This window comes from Hemicordylus capensis, chromosome 1 (assembly GCF_027244095.1).
Source record: "Hemicordylus capensis ecotype Gifberg chromosome 1, rHemCap1.1.pri, whole genome shotgun sequence".
In the NCBI taxonomy this organism is placed as follows: Eukaryota; Metazoa; Chordata; class Lepidosauria; order Squamata; family Cordylidae; genus Hemicordylus; species Hemicordylus capensis.
This window is the reverse complement of record NC_069657.1, coordinates 367,852,229-367,872,207: the sequence shown is the minus strand read 5'-3', so window position 1 is coordinate 367,872,207 and position 19,979 is coordinate 367,852,229. Positions and strand designations below refer to the sequence as shown.

Here is a 19,979-nt window from a genome sequence, read left to right as displayed (position 1 = left end):
GGGGATTGTGAGTTTCTCCTTTCAGTGGTCTCTGTGTGGGGGTGTGTGTGTGTGGGTGTAAATAAAATGCTCCCATTTCAGTGGCACTATTTAATATTTTGTCAACAAAAGTTTTCAGCACACATAAAAATGGGTTAGGTTCCCATGACTAAAAGACAAAATTGGAAGGTAAAAACCTGACTCCTTCCCTAAACACCTTGTAACAATTAGGAGTTCCCTCCAATAGGTATATAATACAAATGTGCTCATTTAGAATTAAGAAAATTTACTGAAAATTGGTTGAACATATGAAGCTGTCATGCTGAGTCAGACCACTGACCTATCGAGCCCTGCATCGTCTACTCTGCTTAGCAGCAGCTTTCCAAGACCTCTGGCAGAGTCTTCCTTTCCCAGACCTGGAACTGGATGCCAAGGACTGCGTCTGGGACTTCCTGCATGCAAGGGACCCTCCCTAATGCTCTGGCCATCAGCTTCAAGAGAGCATGAAAATCTATATCTTAAACTTGGTTTCAGGCATGGCTGTATCCATCTATTTACATTTTGCAATAATCTGATGGATCCTTTCACACATAAAGGGCATTCTCATGACTAAAGGTGGGGGGAGAAGGGAAGGCAAGATCCTACCTTCCTGCTCACACACGACATGAGCCGACTCTGGCTCTGCGGCTCATGCACCCACACGAGCAGTGCGGCGGTAAGCTGCAGAGCTCAGATGGAAGTGGGGAAACTCACACTAGGTCCTCCAGGATCCCACAATGCAATGCATGAGCAACAAAGCTGCTGATCTCAGCATTGCAGCAGCTCAGCTCTGCCTGGCCCTTCTTTCCCCCTGACTCTTTGAAAAAATGAGCACTGATTCTAGGCAGGCGGTGGCACAGATGACCAGAAAGTGAGATAGGAAGGGATTTGTCCTCTTCCTCTCACTTTTAACCTGGGTAGACAATCAGGGATGGCGCTTCTGGCTCAGAGGGCTCCTGCTGCCACAGATGACCAGAGCTATGTGGGTAGAAGAGGGTTAACTCAGGTAGCAGCGATTGAGAAAACAACCTTATAGGTTTGTATCCAAAGACAGGGAGCCATGACTACATCACATTGAAATGAATGGGATTTATTCTTGATATAACTAACTTGTCTCATTGATTTCAATGGTGCTTAGCCATGACTTTCTTTGGATATAGTTCTGGGTGGATTTCCTAAACAGTATTAATCTTGTATGCGATATTCAGACAGACAGATCTAGATGCAGACCAGGTTTCCCCCAAATTCCTGGACCCATATTCATCTTTCTAAAATGTTAACTTTCATTACACAAAAAGCTGAAGATACAAGAACTACAGCTTTAAAATTTAGATTTCCTCAAACTGTCTGTCACTGACAGCTATATTTTTCTTGTGAGATAATTAATTTAAATGCTAATATAAGTTCTTTAAATACCAATTAAAATTTGAGTTATCTTATGCTAATTTATTATCCCAGTCAGTGTTTCACTGCACACCATCAAATTTCAAAAGGTGCCATTTCCACTCCCAACAATATTAAGAAAAACAACCCTTGAATTAAAGGTGAGAATAAAATACTATCTAACATTAAATAAAAGTAATTAATGGAAAACAGAAAATCTTAAGTTGATTTGATTTTTGAGTTACCCAAATATTTTCAGGTTTGTTTGGGTTTTTTTGCTGGGGGCGGGCAGGGATTGAACAGTGAGAACATCATCCTTGAAAGTAAAATTTGTATTGAGAGCAATATTAACATTGCATTGCATTTGAACATAAACTTTTGCATTGAGAGCAAAGTTTGGTGCAACATCTGGGGTTAAATATTTACTGATGGAACTTTGAAATCTGCAGACTAGTTGGACTCCTTCTCTATATGTGGAACTCATTTCTTTATAACAGTCCAGCAAGCAATTATTTCTATTTTATTTTTTATTTCAGTAGACACCGAGCTCTCTATATGAGCAATGTGGAGAGCCAAGGAGGGTTTGGTGGGGACAGCGGGCTTGGCCCGCTCTCCCCGCACATGAGCACCCCACCCTTCCTGGGCGGCTAGAATGGCCGCCCACATGATTACCAGCTCCATCACAGAGCCGGTTAGGGCGGTGGGGATTGGGAGCTGGCTGGCTGCCAGAAGCCCCAAAATGCCTTGTGTGAGTACACGGGGCATTCTGGAGAGACGCCCGATACCAGGAGGCCGGTTGTTGCCTCCTGGTCGGAGGTCTCCTTGTGAGTCACCATGGTGCAGAGCCATGCTGCAGCAACTCACGATCACGACAACAGGGCTAGCAGAGTGCTCACTCCACTAATCTCATTTTAGAGGAGGGAGAATTAAGTGGGATTTCTACCAGGCTCGCCCACAAACCCGGAGGTTCTCACGACCGCTGGAAAACCGGCTGGGCTACCTTAGCCCACTTGCCAGCGGTAGCGAGAATAACCTCACTGTGTTTAGGTTCATAGCAAAAGTCTACTCTAGACACATAATAGCATCTATACCAAAAGGGAGTTTTTAGAGCTTTCTGCAACACTCTGATCTGTGCTAATATAATTTAGGGTATAGTCTCAAAATAGCTCTAGGAAAAAGTATGCAAGACAGACTGTCATCCAAGAGGTGAACTGCACACACAGAGCAGCAAAGTCAGTAGTATTCTATTTACCTCTGTCGATATGGTAGCTCTGCATACACAACAGATATGTGCATGGAGAACACCTCTTCATCAAAGACTGAAAGAAAAAGCCCATCTGTGTATAAACTTCAATTCCTGGAAGAAATGTCTGGATTGAAATATATGGGATGAGTCAAAGTTAAGTCCCAATTAAATTTGTGGGAGTTATGTGTTCAACTTTTGCTGGAATGTGCTCTGGGCAGACACTGTTATTTTCCTTAAGCATGACCTTGTGCTCTTTAGGCTATATTTTTTGGACTGAAAGCCATTTGGGGGAGGGGGGGGCGTAATCTTGCTTTATGTTTTTTAATTTTAAAAAAGCAAATAGTATATACACTTAGGGCAACAATAATACTGTTTAGGGGTGTCAACTGATTAAAAATTTAAACCTACATTTTCCCAATGCATAGGTTATTTGATTAAATGCAAATATATTTGGGTTATCCAATTTCAGTATATGTACTTTTTTGATACACTGCAGGAAATCTGAGATAACTGTTCTAATTTCACATATTCTTCCTACATAATAAACAAAATCTATTGTGTATCTTTAATATGTTCTTGTTCATTCCTTATTACAGTAACATATCACAATCAAAATAGCCTCAAAAGGGTGCCCTTAACTTGAAGTGCCATTGATTAAAATTAACCCATGCAGATTAAAAACTGCCCTCCTCCAATAAATCAATGAAGGGCCAGTTCAGATGATACTTTGCCCTATCACCTGACCCAAATGATAAAGAGGTGAGTGCGTCGTAAGTGTACGTCTTCTGACAGTGCACCATTCCTTATTTTATTTTAATTTATTTATTTATCAAATTTCTATACCACCTGATATGTACAACTCTAGGCAGTGTACAATACTGAAAACTTTTAAAAGTCACAGATTAAAATACAGGACAATAAAAACAATAAAATTTGTTTTTATTCAATCAGCCCCACATAGAGTGCATTACAATAGTCAAGCCTGGAGGTTACCATCATATGTACCACTATATGTTCAATTGGCTTCTAGAAATAAACATAGCTGACATATCACCAAAGCTGATAAAGAGTTCTCCTGGTCACCACCTCAACCTGAGAAACCAGGGAGAGCTTTGGGTCCAGGAGCACTCCCAAGCTACGTACCTGATCTTTCAGGAGGAGTGTAACCTCATTCAGAACAGGCAGATCTAAATCATGTCTCTGGTCCTGGCCCCCACCCCATGGTCAGTAACTCCATCTTATTTGGACTCAACCTCAGTTTGTTATCCCTCATCCAGCCCATTACTGCCTCCAAGCAGGCATTTAAGGAAGATATGCTATTTCCTGATGAGATCAGCATGGAGAATTAGATCTGAGTGTCTTCAGCATATTGATCACCCAGCACCAAACCTCCTAATGATCTCTCCCAGTGATTTCATGTAGGGATGTGCATGGAACTGGCTGGCCCAGTTTGGTTTGAGTCTGGACCGGACTCGAACCTGACCAGGCCAGTTCAGCCCAGCAACCCCTCGAACCACCACCCCTCTCAGTTCAGTTCGGGGGCAGATCACGAGGGTTTTTTTTAAATTTTTAAGTCATTTACCACCTTCGGGGGAATTCCTTGAGGCGGCGGTGGGGTATGCGGAGGTTCCCCCGCTGGCCTCCCTTATTGCCACCAGCGGCCAGTTTGGGCCTTTGAACTGAAGCATGGTGGCCATATTGGATGCCACCACACCTGCGCAATTGGCCTCTACAAGGCCTGGCATGACCCATGCCTCGCAGAGGCCAATTGCGCAGGTGCGGCGGCATCCATAATGGCTGCCATGCCTCAGTTCAAAGGCCCACAGCAGCAATAAGGGAGGCCAGTGGGGAAGGGGTAACCTCTGCGAACGACCCCCCCTCAAAGAACTCCCCCGAAGGGGGTAAGTGACATAAATTTTTTTTAAAACCCTCGCAACCCTCGAACAGTCTGGGGGTGTTCAGTCCGGGGTTGGACCGAACAGGGGGTGGTTTGGTTCGAACCCGGACTGTCGAACCTAACTGGCTCAACTTCAAACCTCTTGAACGTCGAGCCGGTTCACACACCCCTAGTTTCGTGTAGATTTTAAGAAGCATTGGAGACAGTATGAAGCCTTGTAGAACTTCACACTTCATTTCTCACTTAGCAGTACAACAGCCTCCAAGTGACACCATCTGGAATCTGCCAGAGAGGTAGGAGTGGAATCACTGTAAAACAGTGCCACCCAATTCCACCTCCCTCAGCAGAGTCACACACATTCTGTCAACAGCCAGTTGGAGATCATCCATCAGGCCGACCAAGGCAGTCTTAACCCCATAGCCCACATGAAAGCCAGTTTGAAATGGATCTAGATAATCTGCATCATCCAAAACTGCCTGGAGCTGAGAGGCCACCACTCATTCAACCACCTTGCCCAACCATGGAAGATTAGAAACAGGTGTCTAATTAGCTAACTCTGATGGGCAGTGTAGCTTTCTTCAAGAGTGGTCTAATAATAGTCTCCTTAAGACAAGGAGGCATCCTGCCCTCCCTCAGAAAAGCATTTATAATATTTACCAGTCCCTCTCTGATAATATGATTACCAAATGAGATAAGCCAAGTTGGGCAAGGGTCAAGAGAACAGGTTGTAGGACGCACAGTCTGAAGCAGTTTGTCCACTTCCTCAGGAGTCACAAACGAAAAATGATCCAATCTAATCCCATAAGAGGAGTTGCTAGACACCTCCAAAATAGACTCTGCAGTAACTGTGGAATCCAGTTTAGCCCAAATGAGAGATTTTATCCACAAAAAAGTCATAAAAAATGCCACAGCGAGTGACCGATGGTTCCAAGTTTAAATTCAAGGAGGAGGGGTACATACTAGCCCCTTCACAACCCTATACAACTCAGCTGGATTTCAATTTGCGGAAGCATTGCAGGCAGAAAAGAACTGTTTCTTTGCTGCCCGCACTGCCAGAGCATAGGTCTTCAAATGTGCTCTGTGTTGTGCCTGGTCAGACTCGCACCAAGTCTTCCTCCACTTGCGCTGTAATTGTAATAGCATGAGGGCACAGTTAATCCAAACTGTCCCTCTACATGTCCTCCAAAAACTCCTTTAAAGTAGTATTCGGAGCATGTTTGGAAAGTCAATTGGATGAACTACCATCTCCACCATGATTAAAGATAATCACACTGGCAAAGGTGTGCTCATAATAATCTTGTAATAGAAGAAATAACACATTGGACCAAATCATTAGAGAGAAGCAACAGATACAGTTCTGCATCACAGAGGAATACGAAAATGTTACTGTGCATGAAATAAAATTGGTGCGTTAATACCTTATCACAATCACAAAAATACACATATACGACTTACCAATTTTTTTAATCTCATGGCCTTGTTCTTCTTTTGGCAGTGGTTTATAACTTATTTTTCTGCTGCTTTCTCCATATCCCGAGAGGTAACCTGGATATCTGCGAGGGCTCCTTAGACCTGAAGAATAGGGTGGCCTCCACCGAAGAGATGACCTGTCAGGTGATGATCGGATGCGTGTTCTCAAAGGTCTGTTTGGCACTTCCTTCTCTTAAAAAAATGACACACACAGAGAGACACACAAATAAAGAGTTACTCTTAAGTGTTCTTCATATGCTTGCCTCTGCTAATGAGTTAAAGGAAGGATGCTTCCGAAGTTACTTCATTATTTGAAGATTCATTACTTGAGCAGAAAAAGGTATGACACAGTGAGATAATTCAGATGAGTGTCTGCTGTCATATGTCTGTTCATCAGAATCACCCCTCTACATGTACTACAAAACTCTGTTTAAACAGCACATGCAGTGCGGCAATTTAGATTATCACCCATGCAATGGCAGCCACTCATCCAAACTGGCTCTATGGCTATGAGACAAACCTAGAGAGAGGCACAAACCTAGTGGAGACACACAAATTAATTCACAATTGGAAAGGGTTATTGTGTTGGGGCTCACTTACTTTATATCACTTACAAGGAGGATGCACACTGAGGATGCAGAGGTGCAATGAGAGCAACTATGATCCATTAGGATTGTCATGATTTGGTTTCCAGGTCTTAGTAAGACTTGAAGCCACACACACAATGGAAGAAGAACCTGTGCCCTCTGTAAAGGGAGATGTTCTATGTCAGGATCAGCTTCTCTGACAGTGGGGAAGTAGCCTCGGGTGACTGCTTCTCCTTCAGATCCCAGAGTCCAAAACTGGACCTTGGCAGTGGAGAGGGTGCTTAGCACTTTTAACTTCCTAGAGCACTTAAAGACCCCTTCAGTATTTTAGTGGGTTAAGAAAGAACTTTTGGCTGGTCTTTCCATTGGCACCTCTCCTTAAGAATTTCATGGCCCCACTGAGTTTCTTGTGGCACTAACTAAAACAAAACAAAAGCAGCAATATTTATTTTCAATAAGGCAATCCAGCCTTGTTTATTTACTTACATTTATCCTGCTCTTCCTCCAAGGAGCTCAGAGAGGTATACATGGTTATGTTTATCCTCACAACAATCCTGTGAGGCAGGTTAGGTGGAAACATATGTGACCAGCCCAGTCATCCAGTGAGTTTTAGGGATGTGCACAAACCTGTTAGGAGGCCCATTTATGGGCCTCTGAATAAGTTTGAACACAGGCCAGTTCGAAGGTTTGAGGTGGTGGGATGTCTGCCTTTAAGGGCGAGGGAAGGTGCACTTACCACCACCCTCAGCCACGTTTTCCCCACCAGCGCTCAGTTTCCTCAAAGTCCTCCCTGCCGCCACATTTCCCCCTTTACCGGAAGTAACCAGAAGTACTCAGCGCGCCTGCCACACTCATAAGAGTGCATTTTGGGTGCGTGCACTCAGTGTGCACATGTGTGAGAGTGCAGGCGCATCAAGTACTTCCAGTTACTTCTGGTAAAGGGGGCAACGGGGCAGCAGGGAGGTATGCTGCCGCCCTGACGGACTTTGAGGAAACCGAGCATCAGTGGGGGAAACATGGCGGGGGTAAGTGCACCCTCCTTCATTCTGACTAATGAAGCACAGGTTCAGTGGAATAAACACCACTGCTTCTGAAGAGTTCTAGACCAGAACCAGTCTCAGGAACATATTCTGGGGTGGTACAGAGTACTTTTGGGGAAGAGGAGATTTTCAAATTTGCCCCTACCATTGAGCCAGCAGTGGAACTGAGTTAGTTAACCTTTCAGAAGGACCAGTGCTTTTCCCATTGCACCGGTCAAGATGTCAGTCAATGTTCCTAGAATTTAATATAACATAAGAACAGCCCTGCTGGATCAGGCCCAAGGCCCATCTAGCCCAGCATCCTGTTTCGCACAGTGGCCCACCAGATGCTGCTGGAAGCCACAGACAGGAGCTGAGGGCATGCCCTCTCTCCTGCCATTACTCCCCTGCTACTGGTACTCAGAGGCATCCTGCCTTTGAGGCTGGAGGTGGCCCACAGCCCTCAGACTAGTAGCCACTGATAGACCTCTGATCCATGAAGTCATCCAAACCCCTCTTAAAGCCATCCAGGTTGTTAGCTGTCACCACATCCAGTGGCAGAGAGTTCCACAAGTGGATTACGCATTGTGTGAAAAAGTACTTCCGTTTGTTGGTCCTAGACCTCCTGGCAATCAAATTCATGGAGTGACCCCTGGTTCTAGTGTTGTGTGAAAGGGAAAAGAATTTCTCTCTCTCCACTTTCTCCACACCATGCATGATTTTATAGACCTCTATCAGGTCTCCTTGCAGTCGTCTTTATTCTAAACTAAAAAGCCCCAGGTGTTGTAGTATTGCCTCATAAGAAAGGTGCTCTAGGCCCCTGATCATCTTGGTTGCCCTCTTCTGTACCTTCTCCAGTTCAACAACGTCCTTTTAAAGATGTGGTGACCAGAACTGTACGCAGTACTCCAAGTGTGGTCGCACCATAGTTTTGTATAAGGGCATTATAATGTTAGCCGTTTTATTTTCAATCTCCTTTTAATGATTCCTAGCATGGAATTTGCCTTTTTCACAGCTGCCGCACATTGAGTCGACACTTTCAATGAGCTGTCCACCACAACCCCAAGATCCCTCTCCTGGTCCGTCACCAACAGCTCGGATCCCATCAGCATATACTTGAAGTTGGGGGGTTTCGTCCCAATGTTGCATCACTTTACACTTGCTAACATTGAACCGCATTTGCCATTTTGTCGCCCACTCCCCCAGTTTGGAGAGATCCTTTTGGAGCTGCTCACAATCCATTTGGGATTTCACTACCAGAAAGAGTTTGGTATCATCTGCAAATTTGGCCACCTTGCTGCTGACCCCTGCTTTTAGATCATTTATGAATAAATTAAAAAGCACCGGTCCCAGTACAGATCCCTGGGGGACCCCACTTCTTACTTCCCTCCATTATGAAAACTCTCCATTTATACCTACCCTCTGTTTCCTGTCTTTCAACCAGTTAGCAATCCACACATGTACTTGTCCCCTTATCCCATGACTGCTAAGTTTCCTCAGGAGTCTTTGATGAGGAACTTTGTCAAAAGCTTTTTGGAAGTCCAGGTAGACTATGTCAACTGGATCACCTTGATCCACACACTCGTTGACACTCTCAAAGAAGTCCAAAAGGTTGGTGAGGCAAAATTTCCCTTTGCAGAAGCCATGCTGGCTCACTCCCAGCAGGACCTGTTCTTCTAGGTGCTTTACAATTTTATCCTTGAGGATGCTTTCCATCAATTTGCCTGGAACGGACATTACGCTAACCGGCCTGTAATTTCCCGGATCGCCCCTGGATCCCTTCTTGAAAATCGGTGTTACATTTGCTACTCTCCAGTCCTCTGGTACAGAGCCTGATTTCAGGGATAAGTTAAATATTTTAGCAAGAAGGTCGGCAATTTCACATTTGAGTTCTTTGAGGACTCTTGGATGGATGCCATCCGGCCTTGGTGATTTGTTAGCTTTCAGTTTTTCCAGACAGTTTAGAACATCATCCCTTGTCACTTCTATCTGACTCAGCTCTCTAGCCTCCATCCCTAAAAAGCCTGGTTCAGGAACAGGTACAGTATACGCTCAGTATCCTCTGCCATGAAGACAGATGCAAAGAACTCATTCAGCTTCTCTGCAACCTCCATATCCTCCTTAATAATCCCTTTCACTCCCCCTTTGTCTAATGGTCCAACTGCCTCCCTTTTGTCAGAGTTTGTGTTCCTTTCTGTTCTCTTCGTTTGGACAGGCCTTCCAATTTCGGAAGGAAGTCTTCTTCCCTTTTATGGCTTCCTAGGCGGTACCCGTTAGCTATGCTGGCATCCTCCTGGACTTAGTGGTACCTTTCCTCCTTTTGGGTATACAATCTAACTGGGCTTCTAGTATTGTGGTTTTGAGTAAACTTCATGCACTCTGGAGCAAAGTGACTCTCCTGATTTCCCCCCTCAGCTTTCTTTTCACCATACTCCTCATTTTGGAGAAGTTTCCTCTTCTGAAATTCAAAATGTCTGTGTTAGACATCCTTGGTGATTCTCTCCCCACACGTATGCTGAATTTGCTGGCACTGTGGTCACTGTTCCCTAAAGGGTTGATGACACTGACGTCACGCACCAGGTCCTGGGTGTCACTCAGAATTAGATCCAAGGTCGCCTTCTCTCTGGTTGGTTCCATGACCAACTGTTCTAGGGCACAGTCATTTAGCGTATCTAGAAATTTGACCTCTTTGTCCTGACTTGAATGTGAATTTACCCAGTCTATGTGTGGGTAATTGAAATCACCCAGAATTACAGCCCTGCCTCTCCTTGACGCCTCCCTGATTTCCTCCTGCAACTCCCAGTCACTGTTGGCATTATGCTCCGGAGGGCGATAGCACGTCCCCAGTAGAATGTTCCCTTTCCGGCCTTGTATAATCACCCACAGGGTTTCTGTGGAGGACTCCAGTCCACCTAGGTTTTCTAGCTTGTTAGATTCTATCCCTTCTTTAACACACAGTGCTACCCCTCCTCCAAGGCGCCCCTCCCTGTCCTTTCTATAGAGTTTATACCCAGGGATAACAGTGTCCCACTGGTTCTCACTGTTCCACCATGTTTCTGTTATGCCCACTATATCTATTTCTGCGTTAGCGACCAAGCACTCCAGCTCACCCATCTTGGCTCGGAGGCTTCTGGCATTGGCATATAAGCACCTATATGCTGAATCTCTCCCTTGATGTATGCTATTCTTTTGACTCTTTGACCTGCTGGCACAGGCTCCCGTCTGCTCTTTGTGCGGTTCTGCTCTGTCCCCTTCTGTTATATCTGAATTCTTTGCAGCCTCACACTTTAAAGGATGGCTTTTGCCAAACGGGATATTGCCCAGCTCCCATCGGCTGTTCCCCAGGTGTCATTTTAAAAGCTGCTCTGCAACTTTTTTGATTTTAAGCGCCAGCAGTCTGGTTCCATCTTGGTTCAAGTGCAGCCCGTCCCTTTTGTACAGGCCTTGCTTGCCCCAAAATGTGTCCCAGTGCCTAACAAATCTAAACCCCTCCTCCCGGCACCAACGTCTCATCCACGCATTGAAACCCCTCCGCTCTGCCTGTCTCACTGTACTTGCGCGTGGAACAGGTAGCATTTCTGAGAATGCTGCCTTGGGGGTCCTGGACTTCAAAATGCTACCTATCAGCCTAAATTTGGCTTCCAGGACCTCCCGACTGCATTTCCCCACATTGTTGGTGCCAACATGCACCACAACAGCTGTCTCCTCCCCAGCACTGCCTAGGAGCCTGTCTAGACATTGCGTAATGTCCGCAACCTTCGCACCAGGCAGGCAAGTCACCGTGCGGTCAACACGCAGGTCACAAACCCATCTCTCTATCCCTCTAATGATCGAATCACCAACTACAAGGAGGCCCCCACCCCCCAGAGGAGTATCCCCTGTGCGAGAGGATATGGGCTCATCGTCCACGGAAGGGGTCCCTTCTAAAGGAGCATTTCCCTCTTTCTCAGACCGATGTCCTCCTTGCCCAAGACCTTTATTCTCCCCGACAGCAGAGGAGCTACCAGTCCTGAAGTGGGATGCCTCTATCACATCCCTGAAGGTCTTGTCCACATGCCTCTCTGTCTCTCGGAGAGTCTCCAGATCTGCCACCTTGTCTCAAGGGAATGGATTTGTTCCCTGAGAGCCAGGAGCTCCTTGCACCGAGCACACACCCATGACTTCTGCCCATGGGGCAAATAGTCATACATGTGGCACTCTGTGCAATACACTGGGAAGTGACCCTTCACCTGCTGACCTTCTATCTTCATGCTGTTTTTGTTGGCTGTTTACAGTATTTAGGGAGATTATTGTCCATTTATTAGATAGTTTATTAGGATAGGTTTCAGCTGTAATGGTCAACTATTTAACTGTCCAAACAGCCTTTCCCAAGAATATGAGGGAAACGAGGGAGGGATATGTACTTACGTTCTCTTCTCCACCAGGCTCCTTGTGATCCTTGTGATCACAGGGGCTTGTTCCAGGCTCCCCCACACACTTCCCGCTAAACTCCTGCAAAACTCCTACGTTCTGTTTGCTATCCCTGTTCGCTAGGCTCTCATATGTAGGCCTTCACCTCATATGTAGAGTAGCCTTCCGAGTGTCACACAGTATGTGAGTCAAAGGAAAGGAATGTGGGGCCTCTCCCAGCCCTAGCTGACTCCACCCCCTCCAGGCAGCCACTAAGTAAACACTGGAGTTAAGTAAGAACTCCTAAGAACTCCTAGCCCTGCAATATCTTAACCCTAACAAGTAACCCTAACAAGTAACACAGAGAGAGAGAGAGAGAGAGAGAGAGAGAGAGAGAGAGAGAGACTAAGACCTACCCTTTAAAGAGAAACAGCCCCTGCAAAACTCCCCTCTTCCTGTTAGTTTGTTTGAAGGGGGAAAGGCTAGATGTTTAGAAAGGCTTGCTCACCTTCCTTTGTAGTGAGACCTGGAAAAACAATGCTTGTTGGTAAAACCAAGGCAGTGCAGATTTGTCTGTTTAAGTTAAAGGAGTTATATGTAACATATATGCATTGCAGAGAACAGAACTGGGGGATATCAAAGAAATTTGGACTAGAAATTGTTTGAAAAGGCTCCAATGCAGTCATAAGAGCAACAATAGTAGAAGGAAAGCTAGCCTCCTCACTCCCTGCATCGTGTCACAGCATACAAAAAATGAAAAGGGTGGGGGGAAAAGCTTTCCCTCTTCTCTACACACCAAAGTGCTGCTGCCACTGCCACTGGACTAGTAAGTAAAACAGGAAGGTGTTTGTGGGGCTGACAAGCAGGCTTGCAGTGAGAGGGAGGGAAGCTGCCTGGCTAACTTCTCCAAGCTTAGACTCAGATAAGAACTCTTGGGGGGTCATCACCGATTTGAAGCAGTGTTTTTCAAGCCTCGAAAGTTCTTCTTCAAGCCCAAACATGGCGTCGTTCATTGGCATCTCTAGGAGCAGCACAGAAGTAGCAGAAAATTCTAGCAGATGAGGTGAACTTAGGAAATACCAATCTTGATAGGATATGAGCACCCACTAAGTGTGACTAGCAGGCACAACTTGAGATGAATACAATCATGCTATTCAGTCTCTAGAACTGCATGTAGGGGAAACTCCAGCAATACTAGTGCATGGTATTGAGCATGCAAGGTGCTGAACTTGATACATATTGTAAGGCTGGTGAGTTCAGAACTAGCACAGCAAAAAGTAAAAAAGATGCTTTGCAGATGTATTTATAAATTTAGGCTGCGTACAACATCAGTGTCAAATAAAATTGAAACCAGAAGCAAAGCCAGTTATCCATGCACCTGGAAAGGTTCCTGTTGCTCTCAAAGACAAAATTAAAATAGGAAGTAAGCAAATGGAGCAAACTGAGTACTGTTGAAAGTTGATGAACCTACAGAGCACAAAAAGTCTATGCTTGCCACACAGAAGAAAAGTAATGGATTGTTTTTCTTCTATGAATTTTCTTTGATCCAAGACACTTGGATGAAGTAATCATGAGAGAGCACTACAAACCTCCTACGCTATAGGATAGAACAAAAACTATCCAACTTAAACCCAATTACTTTAGTGTTCTGGATGTACAAACAATATAATGGCATCATCCCAATGGATACTTCAGCAAATAGAAGAGTAAAGTAGGGAGAAGTGATTTTTGGCAATCGCCCCTTCCCTCTGCATCTCACTGAAAAAATACATTCCCTCTGCATCTCACTCCTAAAAATACATTCCTGAGGACTGAAAGACTTTCAGGATTAGAGTCTGGGGAGTACAGAGGGAGAAGACAGAAGGGGGATTGGTGCAAATTGTTCCACCACCACCCCTTATGCAAGCAACATGAATATTGTCCATTCATACAAGCAAGGGTTCTGGATATTTCCAGTTGACAGCTGAAATGATGAAGAAACCAAAAAACTTGCTGTTTGGGAACTGACTTGCTCTTTGGTCTATGCCGGTGTATCTTTTGGAATGTCTTGATCTCAGGAATCTTGCTAACTTGGCAAAGAGGCACCTTTTAACGTGGTGATTCTCTTTATTTAGCAGGGGGAGAGTAACTGGCCCTATCCACCCCCAGCACAGTACTTCCAGTGACTGTTGCTGGTGTCTATCTTGTGTTTCTTTTTACATTGTGAGCCTTTTGGGGATAGGGATCCATTTTATTTATCTTATTTATTTATTATTTATCTGTGTAAAGCACCCAGAGTCATTTTTGGAAGGGCGGTATAGAAATCAAATAAATAAATAAATACATAAATAAATAAGAGTAGTTTACAAGGTTTGAAAATCATTAGCGATGGCATATTAGTGAATGGCTCCATCTGGAAAAATATCTCAGCATGATAGCAGTACTGAAAAGGTGGAGAGAGAACAACCTAAAACTAAATTCAAATAAGATGCAGATTAGGCTCAACAGTAGTACTTATTTTGGTTATACACTGAGGCGCTTCACACAAGCAGTGTGAAGCACCGAGAGGAGGTTTGTGGGGAGAGTGGCTTTGACCCGCTTTCCTCACAGATGATCACTTACCTGTTACTGGGTGGACAACTCACCAACCCAGATGAGCAGGAGGTCTCCTGTGAGCCGCCCATGCCTCACCTCACTTGGCAGCTCTGGGGGTCAGGTGAAGGAAAGCACCATCATGCAGTGCTCCACACCCCAGAGCCCCAGTAATGTACCGTGCAAGTGTGGGGTGCATTCCTGGGATCCCCCCCCGCCCCCCCCAAGTGTGTTCACCACAGCTGCAAGCAGCCATGACTGACATATGATCCGGAAAATGAGGTTAATGGAGCACTCGTTCCATTAACCTCATTTAAGGGGGTGGCTACATAGGTGGGCTTGCCGCCGTGGAGCCACCGGGGTTGCCCTCAAGCCTGGTGGTTCTCATGAGCGAGCAAGACTGGGCTGGGCTCCCTTAGCCCAGTTTTGCTTGCTCATGAGAATAGCTTCACTAACTCCAGAAGGAATCAATCTAAATCAAGACAAAACTGTAATAAAAAAGGAACTGAGAGTCATACATTCAGATTACAGTTATTAACTACAATGGGAATGCCTAACTACCTAGCCAGATTTTCTCCAGGTTTGTCACCAAAAGAAATATTATGTACAGATTCGAAAGAAATGTTTGCAACTGTAGTAGTTATGGCAAAGTTCCATCAATATATCTATACAGAAATGGTGGAGGATAGACCACAAACCATTTGAGAACATAATGAGAACCCTCTAATGTGAGAACATGTGAGAACATAATGAGAATAATAATAAAGTATTATTATTCATCCTCAGCAGTACAATCTGAAAAATCACCTACAAACCATGAAAAAATATCTGTAGCAGACATGTGATCTATGGCATTTCTACCTGGAAAGAATACTACAGAGGAAGACAATCTGGAGCACCACATACACATGACATTTAGGGACTTTCCAGCCACTGAAGAAAAAGCAGAGGAAATAAGAAACAGAGAAAAGATGAAACTATGGAAAACTTTATTAGGATGAGACAAGGTTGGCCCAAAATCAAATCCCAAATGCTATGGGGAATAAGGGACTTCTGTAACATCAAGGAGAATTAACAGCAGAAAAGAGACTTTTACTCCAAGGAGAGCAAATTGTTATTCCAAAAATTATTGATAACAAGCATATTAAAGAAGATCCACACAGGACATTTTGGCACAGAACTGTGCAAAAGGATATATGACAGACTATATGACCCGGCATAAGAGTCAGATAGAAGATATGGTATCCAGATGCGCCACATGTTTGAAATATCAAAAAGGAAATGCCATAGAGTGAGAATGACACTTCGAGACAGCCCTAACAGACCAAGATAGTGAATTAGATCAGATTTGTCATGGAAACAAAACAACTATTTGTTCATTATGGGATAATAGAGCAGACTGCAGAAAATGTACAGCTCTTAGGGTACCAAAGTAAGCACAGTAGTCAGCTTCAATAATGAGATGTGAAGAATTCATTAAGGTCATACACACGGCTGTTGGTTGGGCAGAGAGAGTGGGCAGGGATGAACCTACCATCCCTCCCAGATAAGCAACTATTCTCTCTTTGGCGCGCCACTGCATGCCCACACAATCCATGCTGCTCCATGCAGCATGGATCTTTGGAGGCTGAGACTCATTTTCCTGGCCTCAAGGAATCTCAGAATGCACTGGGAAATGAGTGCGGTACATTGGGGGATTCTCCCAGGAGTTGGGCACTCTAGGTATCCAACTCTGTATGCAGCGGAGGAAACACATGACCTTGGACCTGGGGTAAATAGCACGCACTTTAACCCAGGTAAAAGCCTAGGTAAAAAACTCGGGCCACTGTAGGAGGCAGCACTAGGATCGATCCAGCACTCAATCCAGGGGCTGCACACAAGCAGCCCCACCCAGGTAGGGCTGCCCTAATCTGGGTATGGCTGCTCATGTGCACAGCCTCCTTTGTTTGTTAAATGTATAGGTCACTTTTCCATGACGGAAACAAAGTGGCATTTATAGCCAACAATACTTCCCAGGATATATCAGCTGAATTATCAGTGTTTGCCAAACAGTAAGATTTTAAACAATTTATGAATCCATACTTCCCAGAATCAAATGGTCTAGTTGAGATGTATGTGCAAATAATGAAAAAATAATCATTAAAAAGGAAAAAACAGAACAATCAAGACATAAGCATAATCTTGCTCAGCTACAGAAACACAGCAACAGTGGGAGAAGCATCCTCCAGCACTGGTTCTTAATGAGCAATGAAACTGAAATCTCATTGTTCCGGCTGTGGAAATCATTTTCCTCGCATGACCAAACCAAAGCCATTTTTCTAGCTTGATGCAAGAGCTTTTGAGCAGAAATGCTATGCAAGGAGAAAACAAGCAGGTAGGCAGGCAGGCAATGGCAAGCTTGGAGTTAGGCTTGAAATAAATTTCAGGAAAAGGTCCCTAGAAATTTGAACAATCCTTAGCAGACAGTGACAGGAACTGCACTTCACAAAACCTCTCCCAGAGTATTCTGATCATGCAGGATAAATATGGATTGTCACTGTAACTTCCTCGCTTTAATATACATGTGTAACCCTCCAGTTAACCGATTGAAGTGTTTGAGCAAACTAAGACAAAAATGATGTAATTTCCTTTTGACAAGGAAATTTTGACAAGGAAATTTTCCTTTCTCTTTCGACAAGATAAGAGTGTTTTGTACATTGCAAGGGGTCTTTGGAATCTGGTCAGGTCTGTGACCTGCAAGGGCTCTCTCAGAACCATTTTCAGCTGAAACTGTCTTTGTGTCAATAAAGCAATCTACTTGGATTTCCAAACACAGAGGCGGGTCTCACAATCATTGAGACCCGCCTTGAGAGCGGGTCAATAGCCTGCTCTCCCCACAGATGAGCAGGTCAATAGCCTGCTCTCCCCACAGATGAGCAGGGAGGCAGCCCTGGGCGGCCCACACAACTGCCAGCTCCATTACGGAGCCGGCGGGGGCTGGGGGGATCGAGCGCGCAGGGCATGCTGGAGAGAGGATGCTTTTAAGCCTCCCGGTCGGGGGTCTACTCATGAGTTTCCACAGCGTGGACCCGTGCCGCGTTAATACATGATTGAAAAGCCCGGGTTAGCGGAACGCTTGCTCCGCTAACCTGGGCTTAGGGGAGGGTAGTTTTAGCGGGTGACCCTCTTGGGTGAGACCGGGCTTGGCTGTGAGCCCAGTGGTTCTCATGGTCATGCAAAACCGGACTAGGCTTCCTTCCGATTTTGTATGACCGTGAGAATAGCCTCATAGTGTGAAAGCAGCGTTTTCTTCCACACGGCATTCCTAGACAATTGCATACATCACAAGGAGTTGAAATAAAGAAAAACATAATGTATTCAAATCTCAAGCAGAAAACAGAGGACCAAATTGCTCAAACCTCTGAAGGAAGGAAGATGCTTTAAATAAAATGGATATCTATATATATAATTCTCCTGGGTGTGCCCAGGAGAAATGCGTCCCGGCAGCCCAGCTGATTGGCTGGGCTGCAGGAGGCGCCTGATTGGCTGGCAGCACACCCAGGAGAATTCGCTTGCTGGGCGGCTGCGGAGGCAAGGCGGTGGGCCCAGGGCCGCGGCAGCGGAGCCCAGCGAGGCGGTGGGCCCAGCAAGGTGGCGGCGGCCCCGGCCGTGAGACGGGGCGAGGCGGCGGGCCTAGAGCGATGGCGGCGGGCCAGGCCATGGTGGCGGGGCCCAGCGAGCGGCGGGCCCAGCGAGGCGGGGCAAGGCGGCGGGGCCCAGCGAGGCGGCGGGGCCGGGCCCGGCCGCGGAAGCGAGGCGGCGGGACTGGCCGGGCTGGGCCCGGCCGCAGAGGCAAGGCGGCGGGCCTGATGGCAGCACTCTGGGGCCGGCCGCGGCATCGGCACTCTGGGGCCGGCCAGGCCCGCTGGCGGCGGCGGCCGCACTCTGCCCCGCCGGAGACGGGGGGCGGGAGGAGAGAGAGAGGTAGCCTGGCCTGGCCCGGCCGCGGAAGCGAGGCGGCGGGACTGGCCGGGCAGCGGAGGCGAGGCGGCGGGACTGGCCGGGCCCGGCCGCGGAGGCGAGGCGGCGGCGGTTGCACTCGGCCCCCGCAGGGCGGCGGCGGCCGCACGGGTCAGCTAGTTATTAATAAAATGGATATTACTACAGAGAAGGCGGGCCTTCTCTGTAGCTGCTCCCGGCCTGTGGAATGCACTTCCAGCAGAAATTCGTAATCTTAAATCCTTAGTGACCTTCAAGAGAGTCCTTAAAACCCATCTGTTTGGCCTGGCCTTTCAGGGTTTTTAATTTGTTTTAATTGTTTTAAAGCTAACCTGGTTTTCAGGGTTTTAATTGTTCTGATAGTTTAATTGTTTTTAAGATGTTTTTAAATTGGTGTTCATATTTGTATTTTTGTTTTAATTGTTATTGGTTTTAATGATTTCTGTTTTTAATTGTAAACCGCCCTGAGCCATTTTGGAAAGGCGGTATAAAAATCGAATAAATAAATAAATAAAAATAATAAATAAATATTAGGAACCAGCAGTGGTACAGGGACTTACAGGAACACTAGATGGGCCTTGGGCCCGATCCAGCAGGGCTGTTCTTATGTTTTAACACCATACATAGTGTCACTGTAGAGGTAAAAGCATAGTACAGGCAGAACAGAAGACAAGTGAGGTATGCTGGAATGCCATACACTTAGGGACAGTTTAACGGAAAAATAGAAAATACCACCTACCAAGAGACCAGAAAAACCTGAACTCAAAAGTACAACCAGAAGAAAATGTTATATAGAACAGAAGGTAACAATTACTGATGCTCAAGAGCTTGAAACAGAATCCATCTTATCAAGCGGATCAAAGAATATTTTCAGTATGATCCAGCAACTAAAGCCAACGATCCAAATGGACTATGTGATGTTATGAGAAAAGAGCAGTTATGTTGTATTATTATTTTAAATTTAAAATATGTATACCTCGCCCCTCCAGTACACTACTGCTTGGGGTGGCTCACAACAATAAAATAGATACAATGCAAAATAAAAGTAATAAAATTAACCAATTTGTGTAAACAAGTTAAAAGTCCGGCTAAAACCACAATCAGAATTAAATTTCAAATTAAAAGTTATTTTAAAAGCAAGAAATTCAGAATTATAAAAACTAATGAACCTACCAGACATAACCAAAGATGGAGCATTTAAAAGCCTCTTTAAAAATATGTGGTTTTAGTTGTTCTTTAAAAAAAAAAACAGGAAAGAAAGTGTCCAACTGTATGCAAAGTATAGTCTTTTAAGAAACAGGAGAATGTAAAATATAGGGGGGAAACCAAGAGTATATTCTCATAGGCTACTTGAGATGGTGACAGAGTTCACTCTACCAGCCAAGATTGACCAGTTCGAACTCAAACTGAACCAGCATCAA

At 45.3% G+C, this 19,979-nt stretch overlaps 1 protein-coding gene across 4 annotated transcripts in view; it reads right to left on the bottom strand.

Moving 5' to 3' along the window:
- FNDC1 (fibronectin type III domain containing 1) overlaps window positions 1–19,979 on the bottom strand; it is a 145,910-nt gene that overhangs the window by 87,503 nt on the left and 38,428 nt on the right. For 3 of the 4 annotated variants that reach the window (XR_008315833.1, XM_053294409.1, XM_053294427.1), the window contains exon 2: window positions 6,000–6,206. Coding sequence is in view for 2 of the 4 variants with exons in the window: in XM_053294409.1 (XP_053150384.1) it covers window positions 6,000–6,206 (207 nt within the window). In the remaining 2 variants the exon portion in view is untranslated. Of the gene's footprint in view, window positions 1–5,999; window positions 6,207–19,979 lie in introns of those variants that run through there. The other variant, XM_053294419.1, reaches the window with a different exon arrangement.